General features: G+C 54.1%; 1 protein-coding gene across 1 annotated transcript in view; it reads left to right on the top strand.

The window, feature by feature from the left end:
- Nucleotides 1–12,719, top strand: part of WDR59 (WD repeat domain 59) — a 37,384-nt gene extending 24,665 nt beyond the window's left edge. The window contains exons 19-26 of the mRNA XM_020797906.3: nt 6,241–6,374; nt 6,904–6,985; nt 7,829–7,941; nt 8,208–8,346; nt 8,444–8,516; nt 9,196–9,319; nt 10,170–10,312; nt 11,356–12,719. Coding sequence (XP_020653565.3) covers nt 6,241–6,374; nt 6,904–6,985; nt 7,829–7,941; nt 8,208–8,346; nt 8,444–8,516; nt 9,196–9,319; nt 10,170–10,312; nt 11,356–11,591 — 1,044 coding nt within the window. The 3' untranslated portion in view covers nt 11,592–12,719. The remainder of the gene's footprint in view (nt 1–6,240; nt 6,375–6,903; nt 6,986–7,828; nt 7,942–8,207; nt 8,347–8,443; nt 8,517–9,195; nt 9,320–10,169; nt 10,313–11,355) is intronic.
- The last annotated feature ends 168 nt before the right edge of the window (nt 12,720–12,887 follow it).

Consider the following 12,887-nt stretch of genomic DNA (forward strand, 5'->3'; position numbering starts at 1 on the left):
TCCCTCCCCAGGCTTGCAGTGTGAAGACGATCAGGATGAAGCCAGCCGAGGCTCCTGCTGAAGGACCCCCCCCCCAAAAAAAAAAACATGCAAGCCATTCCACTTCTTATCAAGGGGTTCATTTTTGGCAGTCACGGGCAAACTGTGATGGGAGGTTGGCTGTTTGTCATGGGAAACACTGTCGGCCGAGCCTTTCTTTGCCGCGCTTTCTGATCGCATCGAGACCCTGGCCTGCCCACTTGCCTTTCCGGTCGGCTTGTGGTTTCCACCGGCCGCCGTGGCACTCCTGGGGTCCAGGGAGCCAGAGTTTTTCAGCCGTGTCTTCTTTTCTCCCTCTTCTCGTTTTCTCGGTGGTGCTCCTCCTCCCTTTCTCCTCCTCCTTCTCCTCCTCCTGGGCGTGACATTCTCATATGCAGATGTCTCCGTGTTCTGCCCGACGCCGTTGGTCCATACAGGCGATTAACGACTTCTCGGTACTGTGCGCTGTGTTATGCTGACCTTGGCTAAGTCTTCTCCGCTGCCTGGGCGCCCAAGAATAACCTGCCACTTGCCTGCCTTGGGGAACCTGGACGGGAACTATTATTGGGGTGGGGGGTGGGAGGGCAGCTGGGCCCCTAATCCTGTGCTTATTTAGCTCTGTCTGTTAATTTGGGGCATTTCTCTCTAAGTTCGGCTTGTACAACCACCAGAGGAGGCTATGAAGCTCTTTAAGGGAAGCAAGAAGACAGTGTTTCCCCCCCCCAGGGGTGCGCATGTGGTATGGTGAGCTTTGTTCTCTCCCTTACAAAATGTGGTGTTAGGTGTAGAATTTGGCCTCTTAAGAACCACAGCTCTCAAGAAGTGGAGATAGCCGGGTAGCGCAGTGCTTGCAGAGCCAGAGGTGGGGACTTCCAGTTCCCCCACTGCTGTGCCTCCTGGGAGGACAAGAGCCAGCCTGGGTGGCCTTGGGCCAGCTGCACATAGTCCCAGGGATCCCCCACAGAAGAAGGGAATGGCAAACCGCTTGAGAGTACTCTCTACCTGGAAAGCCCCGAAAAGAGTCGCCATAAGTCAGAGTTGATTGGACACAGAGCAGAGAGGTGTTCTCCTGCTCCTTAAATTTAGATTGTATACCACATGGCTTTGCCAATTTTTGGAGAGGTCGGTATGATCCAAAGGAATGAGTCTCACGTGTATTTACATGCCTTTTAAATATACACTATGACCTTCCCCAAAATCCCTTTGGAAATTATTCCAAAGGCCAATACCTGTGTAGGCTTCAAAGGGGATCAAACGGGAGTAGAAATCTCAAATTTGTCTTTTGTTAAATTACTGGATCTCTTTTTTGTTCTCAGTAGGGGAGAACATTCCCTCAATGAAAAAAAAATCCTGTAGTTTTGCTCTCTGTTTCGGTTTTTCTTGCTTGGCCTTCTTGGTTCCTTTGAAATCTTTGTTCCTGTGGATGCTGGTTAAAAAAAACGAACGAGAGAAAGAGAGACTTGGCTTCAGGCCCGTCTGCAGAGACAGGTAGCCGGGAGCGCCTCGTTCTTCGTAGCGAGGTGTGGAAAGCCAGCCAGACTCTTGAGCCGGCCACACCCCCTGGACGCTTCCAGGTTTCTCCTTCCAAAGACCTCATTGATCCAGGGTTTGGGGCGTGTGGTCGTTCTAGAAGGAATTCGGCGTGAACCTGGAGAGAGGGATCCCTTACGGCCTCAAGAGGTGGCAGAACATTTGAGGAGGTTGCTGCTACTGCGTGAGGCAACGGGGAAGGAGTTTTTTCATGCATCCTCCTGCAGGGTTTTGAACAGAGCCGTGAAATCTCTCTCGGTGAATGAGGGAGGCAGCGGGAGGACTTGAGGGGATGTGTTCGGCTCGGATGGAGCCTGTGGAGGATTTCCTTCCCTGGCCTGACGCTTCGGTCCCCAAGGCCTGGTCCACACATGGGAAACATCTCTCTGAATTCTAGCCGCCTGATGGAGACTGCCAGCTGCAATCCACTCTTTGCACAGCTTTGCTTATTTTTTTCAGAGCTGGCCTTGTTTTTAATTCTTAATTTTATTTCTTTTTACCATCTCCCAGGTAGTGAGGCTGCTGTGTACTTGTGTGTGTGTGTGTGTGTGTGTAAGAGAGAGAGAGATTTCAGGAAGGGCGTGCCAGTGGTCCTCACGCAGCCTCTTAGCAACACTCCTCACAGTCAGACCCTACAGCCTGGCAGCCATCCAGTTTTGCAGTGCGGCCCCGGTTCTTTTCTTTCCAAGCTGTAGGGCTTCACTGCTGCCTGCGGGATCAGAACTCCCCTTCATTCTTGGAGATTAGCAACTGGCTGGGGTGGTGGTGGGAACGCCCGGGTCTTCTCCCTCTCCTGCCACCCTCACATCAGCCGGACGCTGAGTGCGAGGGCTAAGAGAGGCTCAGCCTCGCCGCGGTCGTGGGTAGAGACGCTCCTCTCCCTTTGGGCTCCATCAAGAGTTCACCGGAGTTGCTCCGTTCTCTCTGGCATGGTGACAGGAGGAACCACGCCTTGCTGATGGTGCAGAGATTCCCCACGGTTGCTACAAAGCAGTCAGTGGCTTATTCTTGGGCTGACTCCACATCGATCCCTGACTGGCTGCTTATGGCTGTCCCTCCTTGTGAATGTGGCGGTGCCCACGTCGGCTGGCTGTGGTGCTCCCCAAGTGGCATGACCCCCTTCCGTTCTCATCCTGTGCCTTCCCTCTTCCTGAGAGGAAGAAGCCTGTTTCATTAGCTCCATGGCTGCCTTGCTTTTTCCCTTGTTTCTCATCAAGCCGCTGGGTGTGCATCCGGCCTCCTTTCGCTTGCATCCTCTTCCACATAGAAGATGCTCTTTCCCTCTTACGTACCTAACTCCGCCGTGGCCTTTGGGGGAATTGGCTTGGTTTTGTGCTGTGGAGTGTCTTTTCTGTGGCATTTTAGCGCATTCTGTGCAAGTTACCCTGCTTTTCATCAGCAGGTGATCAATAACCTTCCACAGCTATTAAAATCCAAAGAGCACAACGTTAGGCCAGGGTCTCAAAGGAACTATTCCAGGGTCTTTCCGGGACAGCGTTGTTATCCTGGTGTCATGTCGCCCGAGCCACTTACCCAGTGTTCTGAAAACCCCGGGGCAAATAACTTCAGTAGGAAAAAGATGCTCATCCACCCTCCCTCACCCCCCCAAGTCAACTTTGGTTCGTTAAAACCTCTTTCTTAACAAAGTGGCGGGGTGAGCTGCATGCTTGTAGTCTTCTATAAACTAGAAATTTATAATTGCATCTACTTTAGTCTTCTGTTTCTGAATTAAAGGAAAGAAAGAATGCAACGGAACCCTGTTCCTTTTTTTTTAACTGCATGTGACGCTGTCCGATTCTAACCACGGCGGTTCATTACCTGCTTTCCCCTTGCAAGAGCAGAAGCCCGTCCATCTGACGGGGGCCATCTCTGGCTGGCACAGCAGCCACCAGCCGGAGATGGCGGAAAGTGCTGTGCCCGTCGGGCAGTGACACCTCTGCCCTTTCCCCCAACGGGATGCCGCCTGCCGATGTTTTCAAAAATGCCTGGGCCCTTTCCATGGAAGGCAAGTTGTAAGCCAGTCTCCCCAGTGCAGTAAACTCTTTTCTATCCTTCCCTGACGGGCAGATCACTGGCTGTGCTGTTCTGGGATGGTGGCAACTGTAATCTGACATAGTGGAAGAACACACGGTTGGAGAAGGTTGATCTACATGTGCGCATGGGAGAGGGGAGGAATTCCAAGCAACCACTGTTCCAAACCTCCACGTGTTTCTGCATAAAATTCTTCTCCTCGGAGACCCTCCTGCTTCCCTTCCTCCTGGTTTTCCAGGGTGGGAAGTTTCTCTTGCAGTTCTGCCACCAGGCGAGTTCAGTCCTGCCTCCTCAAGGTTAGCCCCTTCAGGATCTGGAGCTTGCCTTCCTGCTTTGAATCCCGAATCTTCCATTGGCTCCCCTGCCTTTCAGAGACTCAGCCCTGGAGCAAGGTGTGGGAGCACTCCAGTGGGAGCCTCCCCTCCCCCTCTGCAAACGCTTTAGCCGTCTGAAAAGAGCTTTCAGGGTTAATGATTTCTGGAGAATGCAGGAGCAGGGCTTGCATGTGGCTGCATGTATTATTCGTGTCTGCAGCAAAGGACTCTCTGGGCCTGGGCGGGGACGGGAGGCAAGAGTGACTAACAGAAGTGAAGCACCCTCCACCCCCTTACAGTGCTCATGGGTGGTTGAGACGGTATGAACGGGTGGGCTTTGCACCCTCGTTTACACTGGAAGTGATTCTGAAAGCAGGCTTCCCTGTTTCACCTTTGCAAGACAGTCATCTACATCAGTGGTTCTTAACGTGGGCGATAATGCCCCCCAGGGGGCGATTTCATTTTTCAGGGGGGCAGTAGAACGAAAAGGGGCAGCGTGGGGGCGCTGGAGCAGAAGGGGGCGGCAGGGGGGCGCTGGAGCAAGCCAAACCTGTGAAGATGGCTGCAGTCTTTTTACAATGTGCATGAATATATATTTTCCTCCAATCTTAATTTAGTTTCAGAGTTTTCGTCTTAAAATTTTTAGTTCCTGCATTGCGGTTTGTTTTTATGCCCTTTTTAATTTCTTTTTGCATCTTAAAGTTCGCTTGCAACTAAATCATTAAATGTTACTTTTGGGGGGCATTTCATTTTCTTGGAAGTGAATTTTGTTTTCAGGGGTCATTGGATTTAAGTGTCTTAAATAAATAAATAAATAAATAAATAAATAAATAAATAAATAAATAAATAAATAAATAAGAAAGATCTCATCACCGCGGGGAGGGGGGCGATGATAACTTCCTCAATGGCTCAAGGGGGCGTTTCTTTCAAAAAGGTTAAGAACCACTGATCTACATCACCTTGCAAATGAAGTACCAGATGTTTAAAGTCTCATTAAAACACGCATGCATATGTACAGAGTAAAGATGTTTTTCAGCCAAACAGGTGTTCAGCGCTTCCCAGCCCCACTTCCTTTGGCGGCCGCCCACTTGGAGGGTTTCTGCCTTGGCTTCCCTGCCCCGCCTCCTCAGGTGCTACCTCTTGAGTGGTCGCCTGCTGGAGGAGGCAGACCAGGCACTGCCTAACACCTGTTCATCCGAGAAATAAAGCCTCACGAACCGCCAGTTCGCACATCATCCTTCGTGGGTGTGATCAGTGGCATGGGGTGGTTCACTTGCCCAGGCCTTGAATTGATGGGCCTTTGCTGGTTTGAGTCAGCCTTGCCTGGCCCCCCTTTTGTGGGGCACTGCTGTATTAGATCCGTCAGTATTGCAAGTCTGGTCATTGTGCCGTGTGGTGTGCCCTGCTTGCTCTTGTGACCGTAAATGTTTGGATTCTAAGAATTGACTAGGGTCAAAGCTCCCTAAAAGACCACCTTTCCCTTTATGAGCCTGCCCGGCCAGGTCTTAAGAGCAGCGGGGGAAGGAGGCCTTCCTCTCGGCCATATCATCTTCACGGGTGCATTTGGTGGGGACCTGGGAGAGGAGGACCTTCCTTCTCTGTGGCTGCTCCCAGAGACTTTGGAACTCCCTGCCACTGGAGGCCAGTCTTGGCCCCCTCTTCGCTGTCCTTCCGCAAGCAGGCCAAGACCTTTCTTCATAAATGATGAAACAAATGGATGGATCATGTTTTCCTTTAGTAAGTCATTCTTTTGGTCTCCATGGCAAAAGCGAGGGCCGTTCCATAGCCAGGCTTGGTAGGGGCTGTGAAGGTGTCTTTCCACGCAGCCTGGGCAGAGATGACCTTGTCCACGGGGGGACGTCTTCGAGCTTAGTGGCAGAGTCTGCATAAGGTCCCAGACGGTAGCTCTGTCTCTGCCCTATCCAGGAAGCGCTAGGAAGGAGGCTCTTGAGAGTCAGAGACCACAGCAGGAGGACCCACGGACTGACCTGATTATAAAGGCAGAGCCTTTCGTTCCTGCTTTAGCTGCCCTGCTGGCTCTTCTCCTGGATTTGCCCACCGACCCCAGGCAGACTTTCCTTCTGCTCGTGCATCTGTCTTGACTGCTTTTTTCCCCAGCGTCTGTCTGTGTGTGATTTGCCCCTTTTCGGTCGGCTAGTTAGAGCAGAGCTTCTAAAGGCTGGGGCTGTTCAACCCCATGACTCCCCCACCCTCAAAAGAGAGAGGCTGAACGCATTCTCTTTCTCTCTCCTCCTCCTCCTCCTGCCCCCATTTATATATGTGTGTGTGTGTGTGCGCGTGCTCTATCTCAGTCACTGCTGCTCACCTGCTGGTCTGTCTACCACAGAAATCAAGAAGGTGGAAGAACAAACGAGACGGGGTGGATGCCAGCAGCCGACCCATCAAAGCTGCCGGGAAAGTGATCATTCAGGACATCTCCTGCCTGCTTCCAGTCCACAAATCTCTAGGGGAGATGTACACGTGAGTAACCCGGGAGCTCAGTCATAATCCTGGCTGTGATTCAGCCAGCAGTCCTGTTGGGAACCGGTGGGCATCTAGCCTCTTCTTTTTCCTTTCCTTTTCTCTTAACGAGATGCAGAATGGAAGCAACGAGTGAGCTAGGTTGCCCCTGCCTGACCAAGCCGAGTCCAGGCTCTCCCTTCCAGTTTCAGGGAAGCTGCGGCGGGTGGCCCGATCCCCGTTGCCGATTCGGGCTTGTGCCAGGGAATTCGCGTCAAGCCTCGGCCGCCGGTGGCTCCTCATCAACTGGTGGAGTTCCCGGAGGTGCCGCTGAGCGTTGCGCCCGGGAATGCAACAAAGCGCCTGATGCGCGAGTGGCAGCTGACCCCGAGGCTTCACGGGACTTCCCTTGACTCACGTGGGAGCTGGCAGCCACAAGCTTTGCCTTTTGGGTGGTTCTCTCTCCGGCCTTTGCGCGGCCCCTGGCGGTCTGGCCGAAGAGAAGGCTCGCCTGTCCCTCCCTTTGATACTCACCGGCTTCCCTTTGCAGACTGGACGTGGCCGACATTCGGGAGACGTGCCAGAAGAACGCCGCCTCTGCACTGACGGTGGGCCGGAGGGACCTCCTGCAGGTAATGGCCCCCAGCCCAGGGAGGCTCCGCTTCCACACATCCCTCGGAGGCCCTTTTGTGGGACTCTCTGCCCTTCTGAGCTCCCCGCGGGTCGCCACTGCCCTCGTTCTTGTGATGCTCCCTCGGTGTCCTTCGTTCTCAAGAGACCGGGTGGTGAGAAACGTGGGGGAGAAGTGTTTGGCAGCCGACAGGCTAGCCCTCTTTTTAGAGGCCTGGAGGGGGTGTCCCATGGAGGACGGAACCCGCTCGTTCTCAGTGGCTCTGGAGAGCAGGATTCGAAGCCCAAGAAAGCCAATGGGGATTTAAGTCTCAGGACCCTGGCATGTCCATGGGGGCAACAGGCTCCCTCAGGAAGGCAGTGGCCTCTCCTTCCTTGGAGGTGGGGTTCCCAATGGAGTTGAGGTGCCCCCCCCATCAGATTGCCCGTGTTTGACAAGGGGTTGGACTAGGGGGCCTTGAGATCCCTCCCCAGGTTCCACCGTTCTGTGATTCTCTGCTTCTTACCCCACGGCGAATCCTGGTCCTCACCTTGTATAGGATGACGGACAGGCCCCAGCAGTCTTCTGACCCACTCCGCGGGCGTCCTTCGGCTTTCTGAGATGTGCTGAGTGAGGGACCGAGGTGGGCCTTCTGTTGCACATGGCCAGCGAGCTGTTTGGCCCCAGTACGTCTTTAACTGTTCAGACAGTACAGCAAGGGAACCCGTTGCCTCAGGAGGTGGTGAGCGCGCCAACACCAGAGGAGGCGTCCGAGAGAAGCCGGGGGTTGGACGTGACGGCCTTGACGGCCCTTTCCGACGCGGCGATTCCATGCTTCTTTCTGTGCCTTCTCTTTCTGCTCCAGGTCTGGTCCCTGGCCACGGTGGCAACAGACCTCTGCCTCGGCCCCAACTCCGACCCCGACTTAGAGACACCCTGGGCCCAGCATCCCTTTGGCCGTCAGCTCTTGGAGTCTCTGTAAGCCGGCAGGCTGGGATCGGGAAGGGAACGGGGTGGAGAAGTGGCCGGGGGGGGGGGGGAGCAACCCAAGAACACCCGTTGCCACCTCCGGTTGGCAGCACAAGAGCGGGAGTTGCCAATGAGTTTTATTTTTTCCGCTTCTTTATTGTTTGGTGGTGGGGAATCAAAAGTTCCTTAGCCCTCTTTTTCTTCATCAGCGCAAATATTTTAGTCTTTCCTAAAAAGGCTTCTTTCTTTCTTTCTTTCTTCCCTCCCCCCTCCAGGGTGGCCCATTACTGCCAGCTTCACGATGTGCAAACTTTGGCCATGCTGTGCAGCGTTTTTGAGGCCCAGTCCAGGCCGCAGGGAGCCCTCAGCCCCGCCGGACTCCTCCCTCCCCGCCCCGCCAGCCACAGCCGATACGTAAGAGCCGCTTTCCTCTCCAACCGTTTTCCTGGGAGGCCCCGCCTGTGTCAGTTCACCCTGTGACGTCGTTTCTCCTCATTTCTCCCCCCGGCAGCCCAGCTTCACTTCCTCTGGCTCTTGTTCCAGCATGTCGGACCCTGGACTCAGCACCAGTAGCTGGAACCTAAGTAAGCCGCCTTGGGGGGGGGGGTCCCCTTCCAAATGCCCTCTTTCAACTGCGTTTCTTCTGTTCGTGTTAAAAAAGAAACCTCCCACCCCATCTCTCTTTGCTCACATCCTGTTCTCAGACATTGCTCAATGCAAAGATTTACACACTCAAATACAAGTTTTTGTATCTAGTTTTGTATTTGTAAGCCACTTTATGTGTTCCATCATAAGTGGGATATAGGTGTCTAAAACTAGAGTCACTGCAAAGAGGGTGAAACTTCTCATTCATAGTTTTCTAGCCAATAGCGGTTTTCACCCTGTTGCTGCTGAAACAACAAGCAGGATTTTGATACCCGAAGGACCAACTCATTCTATTAGGCCATAACTTCCAAGGACTTGCAGGAGAGGCGGTCCCTGAAAGCTTTTGCCAGATAAAACATCTCGTTTTTAAGGTGTCACAGAATTAGTCACTTGATCCCTTAATGCTGCTCATGCTCCCATGAGCTAGCACCTCTGAGATGGAAAACTTGTTTTCCTGTCACCTTGCAAAGCCACAGTGAAGGGAGGTCCTTAACAACACGCCAGAGGGGTTGTCTGGCGGATGGGGGCTTCTCGGTTAGCCTGGGGGTGGGGGCAGCTGGCCTGAGGCTCCGTCCCCCCCCCCTCAGAGTCCTTCTGACCCCCGTTTTCCCTCTGCAGCCGGCAAGGAGGCTGACCACCCCCTGGCCTGGTGCGAATCTTCACCCGACGACCTCCGGTTTGGGAACTTAGCCTACGCGGATCACCGGGATCGGGAGAAGGATCAGCACGACAGGAACAAAAGGTAAAGAGAGAGAGGGGTGACGTCTGTGATTGGACCTCAGCAGAGTTCAGGAGTTCGATTCCCCACCGTGGCCCCTGACAGAGGCAGGACTTGATGATCTGTAGGATCCCTTCCAGCTCTGCTGTTCTAAGATGGCAATGGTTTTGTTCTCTGTGGTGGAACCACAGTCTGAGCCGGTCTGAAAACAGAGCCTACTGCTTCACGGAGACCACACGGCTTCTGAGCCAGCCTGCTCATCCATACATGAATCGTTGAATGTTGTGTTCTCAAAATTATCCTTGCACTTCTGTTTACTTTTTTAAAACTTCAGAGGTATTTGATGCAAAACTGTGTATGGAAAAATCAGCAGAACAAAGACGGCACAGGAAACGAGGAAGTGTGCCAGTTAGCCTCAGCAAAAGCCAAGCCAGACAAGTGCTTGCCCCCCCCCCCCGAAGGAGCTTCCACGTGTCAGCAGAGGGGTGGGGGTGAGGAGTATCCCCTAGGAGGGGACTTTCAGATATTTTGGGCACCCATTACCCAAATTCAGCCAGAACCCCCCCCCCAGGTGGAATTCTGAGAATGAGAGTCTCATGGGTGGGGTAGTCCTGTGGGGACTCCATTTACTCTGCCTCATGAGTGTCAAGGCTCCCCCTCACGTGAAGCCTTGTGGCTCTGTTTTGGGACTTCTGCTCCCAGAATTCTGCAAGCAGAATTCTGGGCCCATTCTGAGAGCGGAAGCCCAAGAAATCTGAAAATCCCTCTCCTCGTAGCTGGAGGAAGAGAAAGGTGAACCTGGGACAAGGTGTGTATGTGAGATGTACCCTTGGGCTTTCTGTCAGCTGTGAGGACCCCGGGCTTCTCTCTCTAGGCTTCTGGATCCGGCCAACACCCAGCAGTTCGATGACTTCAAGAAGTGCTACGGAGAGATCCTTTATCGCTGGGGCCTGAGGGAGAAGCGGGCGGAAGTCCTCAAGTTTGTCTCTTGCCCGCCTGAGCCTCACAAGGGGATTGGTGAGTTGAACCCCCAGCTTGGGGTCCTGTCCCAGTAGAGACGGCCTGGTTTGGTGTTGCCTGCGGAAGGTCCCGGGTTGACTCTAGGGCACGGCTGCTTGGAGCCATCCGGTGGCATCATCCCCTCTGCCTTTGGGGCCGGAGGAGCCGCTGGGTGTGCAACGCTGTGTCCTGTTGTGTGTTTGTGCATCTGCTCACTACTGTTCCAGCCCCATTGGGCCCCTGGAGACCGGCAAGGGAGAAAAGAGATGGGGGGGGTCATTCGCCTGCCCACAGGCCTGCTTCCTGCTGATCTTGCTGGGGGGGGGAGCAATTTCCCACTGAGCTTTTCCACCCGGTGGCACTTTTCCTGCCTGCCTGTCAGCTAAAGAGAAGGAAACGGCTTTGGGTTGCCTGAAGCCCAGCAGTCTCGTCACTTTTCCGCGTCTCTTTTAAGGCTCGCTGTGAGGTGTGGGGTGGGGCGGAAGGGGCAGGAAGGTGGCCCTGCTTTTCTCCAGGCGTGGCCCTGCAGCCCACGGGCAGTGCCTGGGGCTTGCATGGCCATGACGGGAAAGCCTCCCCGGTGTCGGAGGGCTGTTCCTGGAAGGAGAGGGTCTGGAGAAACCCCAGAAACCCCAATCCTGTCAACAAGGCTGGCTAATTCTGTAAACCTCCGAGCATCTTGCAGCCTTTTACCATAATCCCACTAGTGCCCTGTCGCTGTCTTTGAATGACAGAGCTCATTCCCCATCTGTTCTTTTTAAATAATATTATTGCTCCATGCCAGCGAAATGCTTACTGAAGACGAAAGAGAGAGAGAGAGAGGAGCTTCCGATCCCTGCTTTTTTCAGCTGGCGGCAGGGGGGAGAGGGCTGAGAGGAGCCTTTTCAGGAGGATGAAGGCCAGGGAGACGTCAAAGGATCCTGGATGGCAAGATGGCGATCCACTGGCTTTCTGATGCCAGCTGGCTGAGAAGCCCACAGTGGGCCCTGCCATGGGGGTCTCGGCAGCGGGGGGGGGGGGCCATCTTATAACTCCCTCCTTCCCTCTTATTCTCCTGGCAGAGTTTGGCGTCTACTGCAGCTACTGCCGCCACGAGGTGCGGGGGGTCCAGTGCGCCAACTGCAAAGGCATCGCGTTCCAGTGCGCCATCTGCCACGTGGCCGTGCGAGGCTCCTCCAACTTCTGCCTGACCTGTGGGCACGGCGGGCACACCAGCCACATGATGGAATGGTTCCGCACCCAGGAAGTCTGCCCCACCGGCTGCGGCTGCCACTGTCTGCTGGAGAGCACCTTCTGACTGGAGTGGGAGGGTGGGTAGGATCCGGACGAGACAATGCATGGGCTGCGTTGAGTTGTTTGGGAGAAACGAAGAAGCCCTACTAAAGCCTCCGAGGGTGTTTCTGAGATGGGCGTCGGTCTTGGGGGCAGCTGGCGGTGTTCTGCACTCCCTGCCGGAGGTTGCTTTGGGTGGCGGTGATTCCAGAAGGATCTGAGGGGCTGCTCAAGACACCCCCCCCGTTCAGCAGGGTTTTTTTCCCCAGGTACAAAGAAAAGAGACTTTTGTATGCAGGTGACAATCATGGGGGGCTTGGGAAGCCGGAATCGTTGAGCCAAGCAGAGGATGCCTGCCTTAATGCCTGGAGCTGGAGGCACGAGGCCGGATCCTTAAGCAGCGTCTGGGAGAGGCTTGAGAAATTACACACCAAGCTGGGATGGGGTTGCACTGATTCCCACCCCCACCCCGCCTTTCCTTCGTGTCATGGCCCGTCTTGGGCCTCAGAATTCTCAGCATCGCACACACAGATCAAAACCCAACAGTACTTCCTGCTGGAAGACCAGGGAGGACCTCAGTTTTTTGAAGGCTCAGCGTATTGGAGGGAGCAGAGTGGAGCCTGGACTTTGCCCTAAGTATGAGAAGAGGAGATTCGGATCTATCACCCAGCTTCCTCCTTTGGTTAGAGGCTCCGAAAAAGCTCAGTATACACAGGCAGAGGGATCAAGAGGATCTTGTTCCATTTTAAAACAAGGCCATGATTTCTGGTTGAGTGTTTACTTGGGTGAAGGCTCATTGTGCCAAGGTGTGTCTGTTACTGGACTTCAGCCGGCTGGCTTCTCCTGTGGTGGTGAGACTCATAAAGCAGTATTTTTCATGCTGAGGTGCATTCCAGCCCAGAGGTCATGAGCCAGGGAAGAGTCCTCTCTCCCGGCCAGTATATGAGCACCGTTGTGGGCGCAGAGGTGGGGGGGGGGAGTCTGAGCCGAGGTCTCCTCCTTGGGGCTCATCCCTTCGAACAGGTGGATCCAGACTAGCTGAGCTCATGAAGAGCGGCCGGGGTGGGGGCACTTTCCTGCACTGTTACTTGGAGCCCTTGAGTTTGGCAGAAATGTATTTGTTTATTTTGTGTAATAAAACAAGAACCTTTTATATAGTTGTCCTGCAGCTGTCCCATTTGGCCTCTACCAATCTCCTTTCTCTTCTGAACAACTGGCTGTGGTTGCATGTCTGCTGGGGCGTGGAGTTTTCTGGTTTTTTTCCCCCTGTCCCGTGTTTGGCTCTCGTTTAACACCCTTGTAGGTCTGGCTGAGAAAAGCA

Source organism: Pogona vitticeps, chromosome 10, assembly GCF_051106095.1.
Source record: "Pogona vitticeps strain Pit_001003342236 chromosome 10, PviZW2.1, whole genome shotgun sequence".
NCBI classification, from domain to species: domain Eukaryota; kingdom Metazoa; phylum Chordata; class Lepidosauria; order Squamata; family Agamidae; genus Pogona; species Pogona vitticeps.